Source organism: Corapipo altera, unplaced genomic scaffold (genome assembly GCF_003945725.1).
Source record: "Corapipo altera isolate COAL_440 unplaced genomic scaffold, ASM394572v1 59, whole genome shotgun sequence".
Taxonomy (NCBI): Eukaryota; Metazoa; Chordata; class Aves; order Passeriformes; family Pipridae; genus Corapipo; species Corapipo altera.
In genome coordinates, this window is record NW_020884917.1 from 5,506,129 (window position 1) to 5,520,775 (window position 14,647).

The window sequence follows — 14,647 nt, forward strand, 5'->3', positions numbered from 1 at the left end:
AATAATAATAATAATAATAATAATAATAATAATAATAATAATAATAAAATAATAGTAAATAAATAATAATATCACTTTTTAACAATAAATAAACAAATGTGCCCCACATAATCTTGAGTTGGAAACAAGCAAACCACTTGACGAAAAGCTCATTACAAAATGTTTTCCAAACAGATTTTACAGTCAAACATTGACATGGAAATCAATTTACTCTCTTATCTTCTGATTTGAATGTTGGTCAATAACTGGGTACAAGTAGAGTGCTGAGGTAAAACACTGATGAACAGTTTTATTTTTGTATTTTTTTTAAATAGTAACAGTTTAGTATTGCGAGATTGTCAGCAACATTTAGCCATATCTATACAATGTGCATATACCTACATACATTGAGCTTTGGTCCAGCATTGAGAAGACGAGCAAAGGCATTTTACATATTTCTTTTTGGTTATAGCTTGAGTTCTTTGATACGCCTCTACTTGTTCCTTCCTAGCTCCTTTTTGCTTTCTTGTTCTCTCTTTTTATTTTTTTCTTTTCTTTTCTTTTCATTTCATTTCTTTTCTTTTCTTTTCTTTTTTTGGCTTTTTTTTCTTTTTCAGTAGTAACATAAAGAAATTTGAACCATTTGAATGCATTTGATTTCTTCAACTGTCCAAAATAGCTTTTTAGTGAAAAACATAAAAAGACAAAATCAGAACAGTAAGTGAACCCTTGGTTCATTATTCAAATAATATTTATACATATATTTAAAAAAATTCAATGATCGATCAATAAATTGGAAAACCATTAAACAATCACATATGACTGAAGAGACTTTTGTTTAATTTGCTGGTAGCAATCTATCCTTTAGTCACATGCAAAATTAAAAGGTATTCAGATGTTATGAGTACATGAAAATTGTTTACAAATGGAAATGAGAAATGTTGCTAGTAACAAAATAAAACAAAATATTTATGGCCTCCCAAAGATATATGACTCACACATAATTTATCTTCCTAAGAATCTGTTCAGGCACCATTTATGCCTCATTGCAAATATTTGTTTATAGAAAAATTAATATAAGAAGCATTACAACACTTTATAAATAATTTACAAAACATAATACAAAATTAGAAAACTGTAAAAAAAATCACTGCACATGAATGGTTTTAAGACTGTGGGATGAACACTATTTTTTCTTCCAAGCTGGCAATTTATATTTATTTTACATTTTCACTGTCCTAGTTTTATCCTTCTGATATGTACTTTGGAACAGAAAAGAGCTTATGTAACTGCTGCCAGCATATTTTTAAACATTTAGTATCTTTCATACACTGTTTAGTTAACTTTTCTTCTTGAGGGATTTTTCTTCATGGAATTTAGAGCAGTCCCTGGGAGAATTGGAAATTTCATTTTTAGGCAAAGAATGGTTGATGGTTTTGTTCCCAGGCTGTTGATGGGGATGGAGTGGGGGAGACTATGGTCTTAAGGATGACTGAATGGGTAATCGTGTATGTGGTGCTAATGACTGGGCAATTAGGACTGTACTGGAGACACGGGTAGGATTTCAGGAGTGTCTGCTTCCAAATATGATCTATTCTTCCCTGCTTCCCTGTTGGCTTCTGGTTGGTGGTCTGATTGTTATGTAAATTGAACTGTGGCCACAAATTTGGGGCTGTTTGATATAGATAACAGAGATATTTCTGTGGATATAGGTATCTTTGGAGACAGAGGGAAAAAAAAAACAAACTCAGAGGGGCAGATGTAGCTATGAGACTCTCTTTACTTTACATGCTCAGCTAGGGTAAAGCATCTTCTTTGTCCCTCACAATTTGCCTGTGGTTACTGAGGTGATTTTCCCCCAGCAGTTATTTATATATCAACAGTTGAAAAAGAGTCAATAACAATCTTCACTCTCCTCCTCATAAAAGCAATACTGAAAATATCCTTAAACATACCCTGCTGAAGCTTAAAGCCTAAAATGCATTTGCTGGACGTGAGCCCATCCTGGAGTACTGGATTGTCAGTGCTCTCCAACCCTGACCTTTGAGAGTGCTCACATTTAGAAGCAGTTTCTGGCCCTGATAATGGTTCTCTGAAACCTTAAAACTCCCCCAGCCATGCAGCAAATACCACGCTCTACAAGGCAAATCCCATTAATAAAATAGTGAGGGCCAGATTCAAAGCCTATTGAAATCAATGAAAGTCTGTTTCTTTCACTAAGTTTTCGAGTACTTGAGTTCTGGAAAACTCTGTTAATAAAAGAGGTGTTATTTGAAGACTCCAGCACTTCAGGAACTTCCTTCAACATCCTGGGTAGACCAATATCCTGGGTAGACCGGAATCCAGTACAACCATCCTAAGGTCAAGGACTGCAATCAGTAGTTATACCAGCAGAATTTTACCATTTCTACAGTGAGTTGAACCAAATCCCTGATGTTTTTTTTTGGGAAGACCTGACCAAGACGCAGCTTTCACCCTAACAGGGTTGAACCCCAAAGGCTGGAGCAGAACTCAGCCAAAGATGAAAATTGCAGACAACCCTCACAGGTCAGCCCATACCCCACCAGGAACCTGCAACACTTTTCTTTTGCCCTAAGCATTGGTATACTTGTAGGTCCAATGACCACAGTATTTTAGTGGTTTGTCCAATCAAAAAGGAAACCACAGAGGTAAACTGTCTTTAAAGGAAAATCAGTTCACCTACATATTGCAGGTGACCCACCTTACATTACCAAGGGATATTCACTGGGTTTCTCTACATCCCAGTTGTTTATGCTAGCCAGTGGCCACAGCAAACACCAGCAGAAACACATCATCCTACTGAAGAAGTTAACAGGGCAAACATCAGTATCAGGATAACACAAAAAAAGGCAAAAGGAACAAAACACTACCATTGAAACAGTCCATAGTGATCTAACGATCAAAACCTCCTCATCGCTTCTTGGCCTGTCAATTTGTTTTCATCAGAATCTCAAAAATTTCTTTGGCTAGCAGACTTTGGAGAGAAATTGCTTCAAACGGAACTATAATATAGATGCAGTATCAAACCAAGTGTGCAGTTTACATTTATACTACAAAATGAGTTTTGGTAACCTCTGCAGGTTCACAGCCAAAGGACAGAGAAATCCCAAGCCACACATTTGACAAAAAGCACAATGTTCAGTCTGGGCTGACAGTCCATCAGACATAATCCTAATCTTTCTTGGTCCTCTGTTGCATTTCAGTGTATCAATATAAAAGTCTTTAAACAGTACTGAGTTATGTGGGTTTGGGGAAGGTGTGGAGAATGAGCTGGAAGGGAGGAGGCAGTAAATAAAATCAGAACCAAAAAATAAAAAAAGAAAAATGCAAACCAAACCACACACCCTTAGAAGAGAAACACCAAACCCCACAAATCACAATAAAAAGAAGTTATTTTTGGCACCCAAACACTAGGAGATTGCAAAACTCTGGACTAAAAGAAAAGGAGGTGACCACTATGGAATGGCTTTAACACCTGTTTGTACACACTTGCAGGGGTGCAAACAAGAATGAGAGAAACTAATCCTGTTGTTTTTCTCTTTGCAAAATACAAATGTAAAAATTCATAACACAATTTTACACTCATAAAAGAGTAGACTAACAATCTAGTTTGCAATGCCATGTTTCTGACTTTGGTTAATAGTTTTCATAGTGAATCAGCACTTGATACCTGAAAGGCTACAATCACTCCTCCAGGTGGCAGGCTTGTATTCTCTTTTAAACAGATAAAAGTTTTTTCTTTTTTCTTTTTTTTTTTTTTTTTGTTTGTTTTGTTTTTCCTTAAAATGTGTTCATATTTTCATAATATACAGAAAAAAGTAAGCAGTTATTTGGTTTACTTCAAGTCCATTTAAAAAAACTGGCTTTTTCTTTTTTTTGGGAACTAATTCTACGACACACACACACACTAAGTGTTGTGTATTTTTTTTTTTTAAATAGGAAAACCCACGGACATTTATAAACTGTTCTGTCCTTCTCGTAGTTTTCTCAGTCTTTTACTTACAATGGTGATGAATAGGTATTTTCTCCGAGTTCAAATGGTTGCGTTTCTGTTGGTGCAATTTTATTTTCTGTGTGGTTTTGTTTTGTTTTGCTTTGTTTTGTTTTTAGGAATTTTCTTCCAGAGAGTCTGTTAAAGGCTCCATAGGAACTGCTGTCGCAGGCTCATGTTGTTTCAAACGTTTAATTGTGTTCTTCAGTGCTTGCCTCTTATTGCAGAACCAAACTCTAACTACTTCTCGGTCATAGTTCAGTTTCTCTGCAATCTCTGTCATTTCTTGCCCAGAGGGATGTGTGTTCTTCTCAAAGTGGGCATTCAAGATTTCAAGGGCTTGTGGCGTGAATGAGGTACGCCTCTTGCGCTTTTTGGATGGTTCACTTCCAATAAACTCGGTAAGGTTCTGCATACCTGCTCGATGGCGGGCCTCAGCCTCAGCCATCCACCGCTCAAGCACCGGCTTTATCTTCTGGGCACTTTTAGGGGTGATGTCCAGCTTTTCAAACCTGGCAGGATACAAAAGGCCAGGGTTCAGTTTGGCTGTCAGACTGCTAGCTATAGTGTTCTCTTGGGCTTCCTGTGGTAGGAAAAAGTGGCTTCTCAGGATGGTGTGTCTGAGGGAAAATTGAGAAAGAAGAGTCTTACACTGATGCTCTGCCAGGGTGGGACTTCCTGCCTGCCTAACTAATTGACTGGCAGAGGTAATTTACAATGGATTATGAAAACTGTCAGATAGGTATATCTATAAGTATATATATATAAAAATAGATATTTAAGCTAACACATAATGAGCACTACAACAAAATTCTAAGTACACTAAATAATGTAGGTTAAGAGTCACATTTTCATATTCCTGATGATCTTCACAACCCTTAAGACTAAGTCTAAGAACAGGAAATGATATCAAAGGCAATTGCATTTTATAATCTTGTCTTTGTGATTAATCCTTTTGTTTTCCTTCCCATCCTGTGTTGTCCAAGCACCACAGCCTTAATAATACAAGCCAATGGCAGTCACTAGCCTCTGAATATCAGGTTTCCTTTCTGTTTTTTCAGCAATTTTCGCTGTTTGTAAGTTAATGCTATATCCCTTTTCTAGGTTGGAAAAAGATTCCCATAGCCATGGTGGTGTTCAGCTGAAACAGCTGGACACTTTGCAATTATCTTGACTGCCCCCACAACGTGCAAAGAAGAACTCATGTTTTCCAGATGAAACACAGCATAATAGTCTACTAATATGCTGTGGCACCAAGCTGAGTTTATTGTGGGATTTCTGCAAACTGTACCAGAATGATATCATTTCCTGTAAATAAGGTCTTCTATATATCATTTTGCCATCAAAAGTCTTGCCAAACCAGATTTTACAAGTATTATAAAACATCTGGAAAAGCAGCCACACAAAGCTTTAATCCTTTCAAAAACAAGTAGAAGAGCTGAGTTCACATTTAAAGTCTTATAGGTAATTGTTTCTTTCCTTTACTGAGTTCATCCTCTTTTGCTACACATTAAAAAATCTTAACCCAAGTCTTCTGGTGCCACCCATTTGTATTTCCCCAGTTCGCATGTTGCAGTATTTAATGCTGCAGAAAGGCAACAATCATTGCATGATGCTGCTCTGCTCTCCAGCCCAGCCGGTGCTGAAACACCACCACCACTACTAATCACAGCATGCTCTGGAGATGAGACAACCGAGTCAGTGCCTTTGTGCAAAGAAACTCAGTGACTGCAGTTGGTAATTTTTAGTGTCACTATTCAGCACGTGGAGGCAGCAGAAAATATTCCAGCAAGAAACAAAGCATTTCTCACAAACAAAGAATAAGACAAGGAATAATTTCAGATAATAACACTCCTAAGAATTTGTAACTGGTGCCTGACATCCTAATGTGTTATTGACTACAAGGTGTCCAGTGATATTTCAGGCTGAAGAGTGTGTTTTCAAATGTATTGTCTCAAGCTAAAGAAAACACTGTTATTTGCATGCAGAACATATCAAGGTGATATATTGCTAATATGACTTGCACAGGCCAGTAGGAGACTCTACTTTTGTCTTTGAGTTGGTTGTTTAACTTGTTTGCCTTACTGTTTCTTCCATTAACCTGGAGTTCATACTGAATCTCCTTTGGTACCCTTAAAAGAAAAGTTAAATCTACTATTTCTGAGGAACACATTCTTCAACACAGCTTGTCTTGGTGCTTAACAAAAAATGCACAGTCATAGCATGTTATTACACTCTGAAGTGGTATCCATCTGGAGCACACAAAGGAAATTAAAAAACCCTGTAACCTTGCAAGTATTTGGGACCAGCTTGTGCACCCATTCCTCATGTTCTGAGAAATTTATCCCTCTAAGGATCCCTCTGTAAAATGTCTCACCATCCCCAGTATTTTCTCAAGGTGTGAGAAAGAATGAATGAAATGAGAAGAACAGAAAACTAAACAAAAGCAAAGGAAACTGCAACGTGTCTCTTTAAAGTATAGTATATTAAAGAGCAACTTAAGGCTACAAAAATTCGTCAGTTGCTATAACTCCACCTGTTTTAGGCATTCTTTATCCACTGACCACAAGGAAAAAAAAAAAAGAATTAAACCTTAGTAATAGGGAACAATAGCATTCATATCATTGGCACTGCTTGTTAGTGTTGATACTGTACTACATGTTTGGCGTAACGATATACAAGTCTTGAAACAAATTTCCCAGCAGTAGTATCCTTGTATAGACTGAATAAAGGTTATTTTCTACAGGGAGGTATCTTATAAGAAAAAACAGTAGGGGAGACCATAGAAGTGAGAGGATCCTATGGAGCTTTTTGTATTTAACAACAATCAATGGGTTTTATGGAAAATCATTGAGCAAAATGTGAGCTGCAAGCTCACTACCCCATACTGATGTTATTTATAACCTTAGTCTTTAACTGCAGGAAAAGTACACTTCCGTTCTATGGGGAATACATTAAAAGTATAAAGAGCAGATAAAAAGACAGAGCATTTCATGGATCACCAAGAACGAAAATCCACTTAAATGAGCTTAGAGTTGGTTTCTTGGCTTTCACTGATGGGGAAAGACTATAAGGCATTGCCCAAGAGGAAAAAGCTGTTACCTAAGTGTGTTTGTTACCTCATGCATAAACATGGGATTACTTTAACACACATACATGTATATAAGGCGATTGCTTCTACTTTAACTCTGTCAAGACTGTATTATGATTTCTTATGATTAGGACAGATTTCTGCTTCTGTTTTGCATGCATGGGTTTGTCTGGTTTTTTTAGTAAACATTTGGGTGATAAAAGATGAATAGCTGCTGGTTTGCAAGATAGCAGGAAGGCTATTTTTTTCCCTTCTATGTTGCCTAGGTAAATCATCATTAACATCCTCTATGTGAAGTGCTAACCACAGTAATATAGGTTTTAACTTAGCAGGGATGCAGCCATGAAATATTTGTTCAGTAACCCTATCTGTAGAAAATGGCACAGTATGAAGAGGGTCAGCTGGTGCTTATCCAGCATCAGCAGGGTCTCCAGCTCATCTACGGAATTAAGTCTCAGTGCCAGGAACATTGTTTCTCACTTGTTTAAAAAAGAAGGAGATAAAAATAAAAGACCAAAGTTACTCTAGGCTTACACAATAAGAACATTTTATCTGTCAGTTAACATTATTGGCCAATTTAAATCTCAGATTAAATAATAAACTGTAAAGACAGGAGACTCAAACACAAGCATGCTCCTCACAATAAGCTGAATAATTATTAAGAATAAAGGGAGGAGAGGAGAGTTTATGATGTATCTTGTTACCTGCAGATGGCAGACTGGCTATAGGCTGGGCCTTCGGTGGCGCTTAGGGCTTGGCCAACTTGAGTCTGTGTCAGGCCAAGGGACAGGCGCCGGATTTTAAAGGCTTTGGCAAATTCTCGGATTTCTTCCAGGTTCACCCCATCCACCTCTCCAGTGGCTGTTTGAGGATCTGTTGAGATATTTTTTTAATCATGTCAGTTCTTCGCATCGCATATCAGTGGGATAAGCTTACACCAGCTTTCATTGTCAAGATGTTCAATTTTTTTAATACTTATCCCTTTCTCTTCTTCCCCAAACAGAAGCAGACTTGCCTTGTCAGGTGTGTTATGAAGTATGTTCAGATTGCTAAAATGCTAACTAGGCTGCATTGTTTGCAGGTGCTGGTGGAAGTTTTTCAAAAACTAAACTTCTGAAAATGGCCAGCTCACCTCAGAGTGAGCCCAGGTGCCTGGGCTCTTCACTGCCAGTTAAGCCTTGCAAAATCTTCCCTGGGTTGAGGAGTCATGTTCCCTGTTTTCCTTTCTTATCAGATAGAAAAAGAAGACTGATGTTAATATATTTATTTCCAGTTTGTGGGGAGGGCTTAAATGTATGTATGAACTGCTTGAATTTTTAACTTAAAATCAAGACTTTCTGCCTTATCTAAAATTAATGCCAAATAAGGAGATTCACAACCATTTCTTCCCTTTTCCACAATACACAACACAAACTGCCAGCTGAACATCCAAAATAACCCAGCAAATGAACAAACCCAATCAAAATGCTGCCTTTAAAACCCATTTGATTTAAAAATCATCTTTTAAAATATGCCCTTCTGAGAAGCAGCCTTTCAAGCTCTTCATTCTGCCTCCCATCAGGTTGATAATCAAGGAGCAGCAACATTGGATTTGGATGGTAATGCTGCACAGTTTTTTACTTTTACATTAGCCCCTCAGAAGATAATACTTATGATGCTGTGAGAATAAATCTGTCCTTCCTCTCTATAGCAGTTTACTGACACAGAAGCCTTTGTCCCTGAAAGGGCACATAATAAAGCATGTCTACCACAGGAAAGCTCCTTTGGAGATGGATAACTCAGTCAATTTAGGACTTATCAAGGGAAATGACACAACAGCTGGAGAATGGAACTTTCTCCCCCCTCCCAAGCTACTGATCCCTGACTAAATGAAAGTGTTCACCAAGTCAGAGACAGCATGGGACTGGGACAGTGGAAGATTTCAAAGTATTGTGCAATCCTGCATGTAGTGAAGCCATTCTCCCGGTGAGACATCTATATTGTTCTTCACCTCATTCCTCAGATTTGGAGGTGAAAAGTTTGCAGCACAATAACCCCTCAATTTCTGTAAATGCAAGCAGTTGTGCAAGGACAGAGCTAGACTACATTACTAAACCCTACATAAGAGTGGCTCCTGCTAGTATGACATAGCTGAGGGCTCATCAGCATTACAGTAACAAAGCTTTTATTTTCAGGGGTTTATAAGCCTGGTGTAAAATTTCCTTATGATGGAAAAACATCCTACAAAAAAATCTTTTTGTCCAATAGTAGACAGAGGGAAAAGGCTTTTCTGAGATATAAATTCACCCTGTGTCTATTTGTTTCTGGAGTGTAAGAAGCAGACACAGCAACAGTATTTTTAAAATTCTTGTGTATGCAACCAGAGACCACAGGTAAACATTAACATAGGCTGAACCTAGTTTTGACAATGCTTCACACTCAGAATCATCTCTCCTGTTCTCACTGCTGTGCTTGAGCTCACCTGTGCACCCATTAACTCCTTCAGTATAAAGCTAGGCTGCATATCATTTGATTTTAAGTAGTCAGTGCTATGACAGTGGCCACTCAGGTTTATAAAGTAATCACATCCATAAAACACAAATAGTGCTATGAAGACCATTCTATTGACATTATCATATAACAACATAGGTCTGGTTTACTCTATTGCTATTAAAATACCATCAATACATAGTCCTGGACTCTGTGAACTAATATATGCATGTACATAAATACATTCAAATAAATAACGGGCTTTGTTTAAGCACATTCTGAGCTCTCAGAATAGTTGTGCATATAGTGCATTTCATATTTTAGGAAGAGTGGCTTATTGAAGAAAGTAAATAAACAGTTGTTTCTTAAATTAATTGAATATTCCAGGGAAGGCAGCTCAGTACCAACAGGAAAATAGAGAATACCAGTTCTATTGAGTGGCTGGAACCTACAGTAACAGCATTTCAAGACTCCAAGTTTATATTATTGCATGAGGAAACAATGGCTGTTGTGTCTATGAAACTACTGGGTGCTGGAGAAAGGTAAGAGAGTTGTCTGGGACCATTTCAGGAGGTACGTGTACATATCTCATAACAAAAAAGAAAGACAGACAAAATTTCACCAGTTGTCCTGGTGGATGGTGAAGGTAGGTGAGGAGAGTTGAAGAAATAAAATCCACAGGCTCTCCTGCATTGAAATCCCTTTTTTTCTACTGAAGGGAATACTTCTCCCAGTTTTGAATTCTTCTGAAAATCCCACGTGAGTTTGTTGGTGAGTGAAAATATGCTGTGATTTTAATAGTTAGGGGAAAGAACTGCTTCAGAGAAATCAGTGCACCCTGAAGGAGAAAGCAAATTTCTGTTGTACAGGGTTCTGCCACAGGAGGGATTACAGGGGGATGATTTCCCCAGTCAGACAGGAGGAGAAATAGCTGGCAGGGGAGGTCCAATGGAAAGTAAATTGGATAAGAAAGGCAGGACAAAACATTGATAATGGAAAATGGACTGAAGCTCAGGGGAAAAAAAGAATAATAATTTGTTTATGGGAAGCATTTTAATTTTATAGTAACAGATGACAGTAAAATGAATTTGGAAGGAAGAAAGGAACTTCATGGAAACACAAGCCTCAGAACGAGGGGAAACTAGTGATTTCCACAAAGAGAACATATGGTGGAAAAGTTAAAGAAATGAGCAGAGGGATGCATAGGAAAATGAAATTAAAAAAGGTAGGAATAATGATGTAGAATTGAAAGAAGAGACAACAAAGAAGACAAAAGAGAATAGAGACAGGATGAGACAATATGAAGAAATCATACAGAAGGAACAGGAAGAGTAGAGATGAATCTTGAATAAGTTCATCTTGCTTAGGCAGAACTTCTTTTTAAACATCCTTTATTTGGAAATAACCATATTTTTTTTGCCTTTAGAATTACTAGCACTTTTTGCTCGTTAGGGATGAAGGGGTGATGATGAGATAAAAGGGAAAAGCTATAAAGAAGACCACAATCCAGGGGAAAAAACAGGACAGGAATTAAAAAAAAAAAAAGGAAAATATTAAAAAAAAAAAGTAAGGAGATGCACCTTTTTAAAATTCAGACACATTAAAGAAAAAATACAAAATCATAGAGAAAATATTACCAGAATGAAAAGCAAAAGGAATAAAAGCAAGGAACATAGAACACTAAAGTTATTAAAGACCAGTTCTTAATACCTTCTCATTGTACTTTAGTAATTTCTCTGATGAGGCAACCTCTTGTAAAAGAGTTACTTTCTTTACAGTCACTGTGCAAAAGCTTGCCCCAAATATTTATTAACTGAAGTCATGTTGCTCTATGCACTTTGATTAACCAAACAAGCTGGCTGAATGTGCCTAGTTTTACATGAACTTTGCTATATTTAGGAACAATTTCTGGAATGAGGAAAATCTCTGCCAAGGTACTCAACTCTAGGACTGCTGCTGGAGGTTTGGAATGCAGTTTTGGAAGGGATGAGGAAAAGGTAGTAACAATATTCCTTCCTCAGGAGGGATGAAGCAATCAGAGGAGGCCGCAAGTTCTTTCTTGCTGCCCTCATGCCTATGAACTTCTTTCAGAACCACTGACCCATTGCCCACCTCATCACACTAAAAGACTTTAAATGGACTTTTAGACACTGCTTTTAAATCGCAGGCCTGGTATACAAAGGTCTGCAGCTGGTGTGGAAGCTATGAAGCTAAGAAGGCTTTGTTTAATTATGGGCCACAGCCTTGACAAAGAGGTGCTCCTGGCCTTTAGGGATCTGCGTCTAGAAGCTGAGCAGATTCTACGAAGAAGCAAAACAGGAATGACTTTCTGTCTATTTGTTTCCCCATGTGCAGTCACATTTGTATGCAAATGAATTGTCAGTCACATGAAACAATTTTCAAATTCATTAAGATCATTTAATACTATTTGTCCAAAAAGTATCACTGGTTTATTAGCAACAATAAAAAGCTATGAAGGATCCTGTCTGACTTTTCATGTTCCATTACACAGGTTGTTTGATCTTTTCTTACTGCACTGATCATATTTTCCTCTTTCTTGTAGGCTCTTTCCACATTACTAAAAAGCAGTAGGTAGCTCTACTGTGCCCTGGAACACCATCATCATCACTGTGGCAGCTCAAGTTGGCTTAGGCAGGCAGTGTTAACTCCAGTTTGTGCTTGGCTACATGCTTTCAAGGGTATGCTGGACAGACATTATGGATCCTTGAGATGGCTGGTTTACTTCTGTCTGTGTGAGAATGCTATGTAAATGGCAGAAGTGAGTTGATCTGCCTTTCATGCTACTCCTTCTGTTGGTCTTGAGTGGCTAGAGACTGGATGAAGCTGGAAGCATAAATTCAAAACAACTCCAGAAGTTTTTATTTATGTATAATTATCTATTATGTTTTTTTTCCCAGGAGATCCCAATTAATAACATCTTCCTTTGGAATGCTCTTAAGACTCTGAATTCTAGTGAGTTAATGTCCAAATGCAACACCTTCCTCAATCTGATAGGATGAAAAATCTCATGGTTGTGGCTCTAGCCTGCTTTGTGACAGGACAACAGTAAAGACAGAGAGACTGACTCGTTGCCCTTCTTGGTGATCGTTTCCCATACTCCTCTGATGGCTTCTAGGGAGTGTGAGAGTGGCATCAGCATGATTTGGATGCAGAGGGGGCAAAAATTAACCTTTAGTCTAGAAAAGAAAAAAAATGACGAAAGGAAAAAGCCAGACTTGAAGACTACTAAGGAACATGGATTTGAGTCTGGACTGGAGGGAGAGAGGGCCTTACTGTGCAGAGAGTAGTAATCACTGTGCTAGAGGAAAGAAAATAGGTAAAAAGAAGTAGCACTAGTGATAAAATAAGATAGAGGAGGACAGAAACTACCTAATAAAAAGACTGGTAACAGGGCACAGGTATGGTCTGGGGGCAGCAACTGAATGAGAGCTGGAGGGGAGGAAGTGAAAAGGGGAGACGGAAGTGAAAAGGGCAATGATGGACTACGGTGAAAGAACTGCAGGGAGAAGGCTAGAGGAAAATGGAGGCAAAGGGAGTATAGACTGTGTGGAGAACAGTGTGAGGAAGTAATGGGACTGGAAAAGGACAAGCAGTGAATGGAGTCAAGCCTGAGAGGATCAAATAAAAATTCTATGTTCATTTGTGTATCTCCCACTCACGCCCAAATAGAATCATAGAATCCACCAGGTTGGAAAAGAAATTCGAGAGCATCAAGTCCAACCCCTGATATATAGATATTCCTGTGCCTCATACTCCTCTGCTCTCAGCCAAAAGCATAAGCACAGCATGTATCTTATTCCTTTTAGAGCAGGACCAACAAGGTGATAACAGAATTATCAGCTTTTCCATCCATCCAACAGAAGACCTCCTATTTCCAACTACAAACATAAGCATTATCTCACCATATGATTGATTTATGTTACTATTTTCCTTTTGTAACAACCTTGAAATGTATCCAAGGAAAAAATAAAGGTAAAAGAACCATCCTTAGAGTTGCAGAAATAAACACTCAGAAGCTACAAAATTCTGGAGTTACAACAGCTCACAACACAGTGTAGCATAGATTTTGAGCCCTGGACTACCAGTTAATTTTCATGTGCCCTGTCCAGTGCACAGGATGAATTGTCCTTCGTTACAGTTGAACTGATTGATGTATTGCCTTTTTACTTGTTCAGTGTGTGGCCCCAGACCCCTATTAAAGTCCTTCACTCAAGACATCTCCTCTTGAGCTCTTCTGTTTTTTTTAAAATCTTAATTTATTTTATTGTGCTTCTACAAGATGAGAGTCTTCCCCTTCTCATTCACAAAGAAGTGGACAGATATTAAGGGAAAAAGCATTTTTGGGTACCCAGTCTAGGTCAAGCATGAAATGGTGTTTTAGATTGTCTTTAAATGGTTCTTGATACAGTTCCACAGTGAAAGGGCACTTAAAATTGTAACTGTGAGTACCAGGTTCTTCTGTAAATTAAAGTCCAGAATCTCAAGCTGGATATTGAGGGAGCACTTGCGAAAAATCTCTTTTAAGTGATTTGCCTGCTGTTGCACTAGAATTACATAGCAGACAGAAAGCTTCAGGTCTTTAGGCTGCTATTGCCTGAGACAAGACCATCCTTCACCCTTCTACAGCTCCCTACCTCAAATGTTAGGCAAACTGGGGAACAGATTAGTGAATCAGGTAAGGAAGAAATCTTGGGACAACAGCCCACCTGTTGCATTAGTAATTCTGATGCATCCCTAAGACAATTCCATTGGGAATGCACTGAAAGAAAGATGAGGAAAAAAATCACGATTGCATGATTTTAATAACAATAAAATCTTGTTATAATAAAATACATGTTCTAAGAGGAATTGCATACAATTGAACAAATAATTATTTTTCTAGCATCTCCTAAATTTTGACGGGCTTATTCTTCAAAGTTAAAAGAGCTTCTTCCATGTTGCTTTTATTGTAAATAAGAATGTCCACAAAAGGAGCTATTCTGGACTAGCCATTGAAATATAACTTATTCCACACCAGCTATTTTACTCAATTTTCCCACATAGACAAGGGGTAAACTTTACGTATTTTTAACATG

At 37.9% G+C, this 14,647-nt stretch overlaps 1 protein-coding gene across 7 annotated transcripts in view; it reads right to left on the reverse strand.

Moving 5' to 3' along the window:
- Nucleotides 1–73: 73 nt before the first annotated feature.
- POU6F2 (POU class 6 homeobox 2) overlaps nt 74–14,647 on the reverse strand; it is a 353,312-nt gene continuing 338,738 nt past the window's right edge. For 6 of the 7 annotated variants that reach the window (XM_027655870.1, XM_027655869.1, XM_027655873.1 and 3 more), the window contains 2 exons: nt 7,787–7,955; nt 74–4,611 (listed from right to left, as the gene is read on the reverse strand). In XM_027655870.1, coding sequence (XP_027511671.1) covers nt 4,107–4,611; nt 7,787–7,955 — 674 coding nt within the window. In that variant the 3' untranslated portion in view covers nt 74–4,106. The remainder of the gene's footprint in view (nt 4,612–7,786; nt 7,956–14,647) is intronic. The other variant, XM_027655868.1, reaches the window with a different exon arrangement.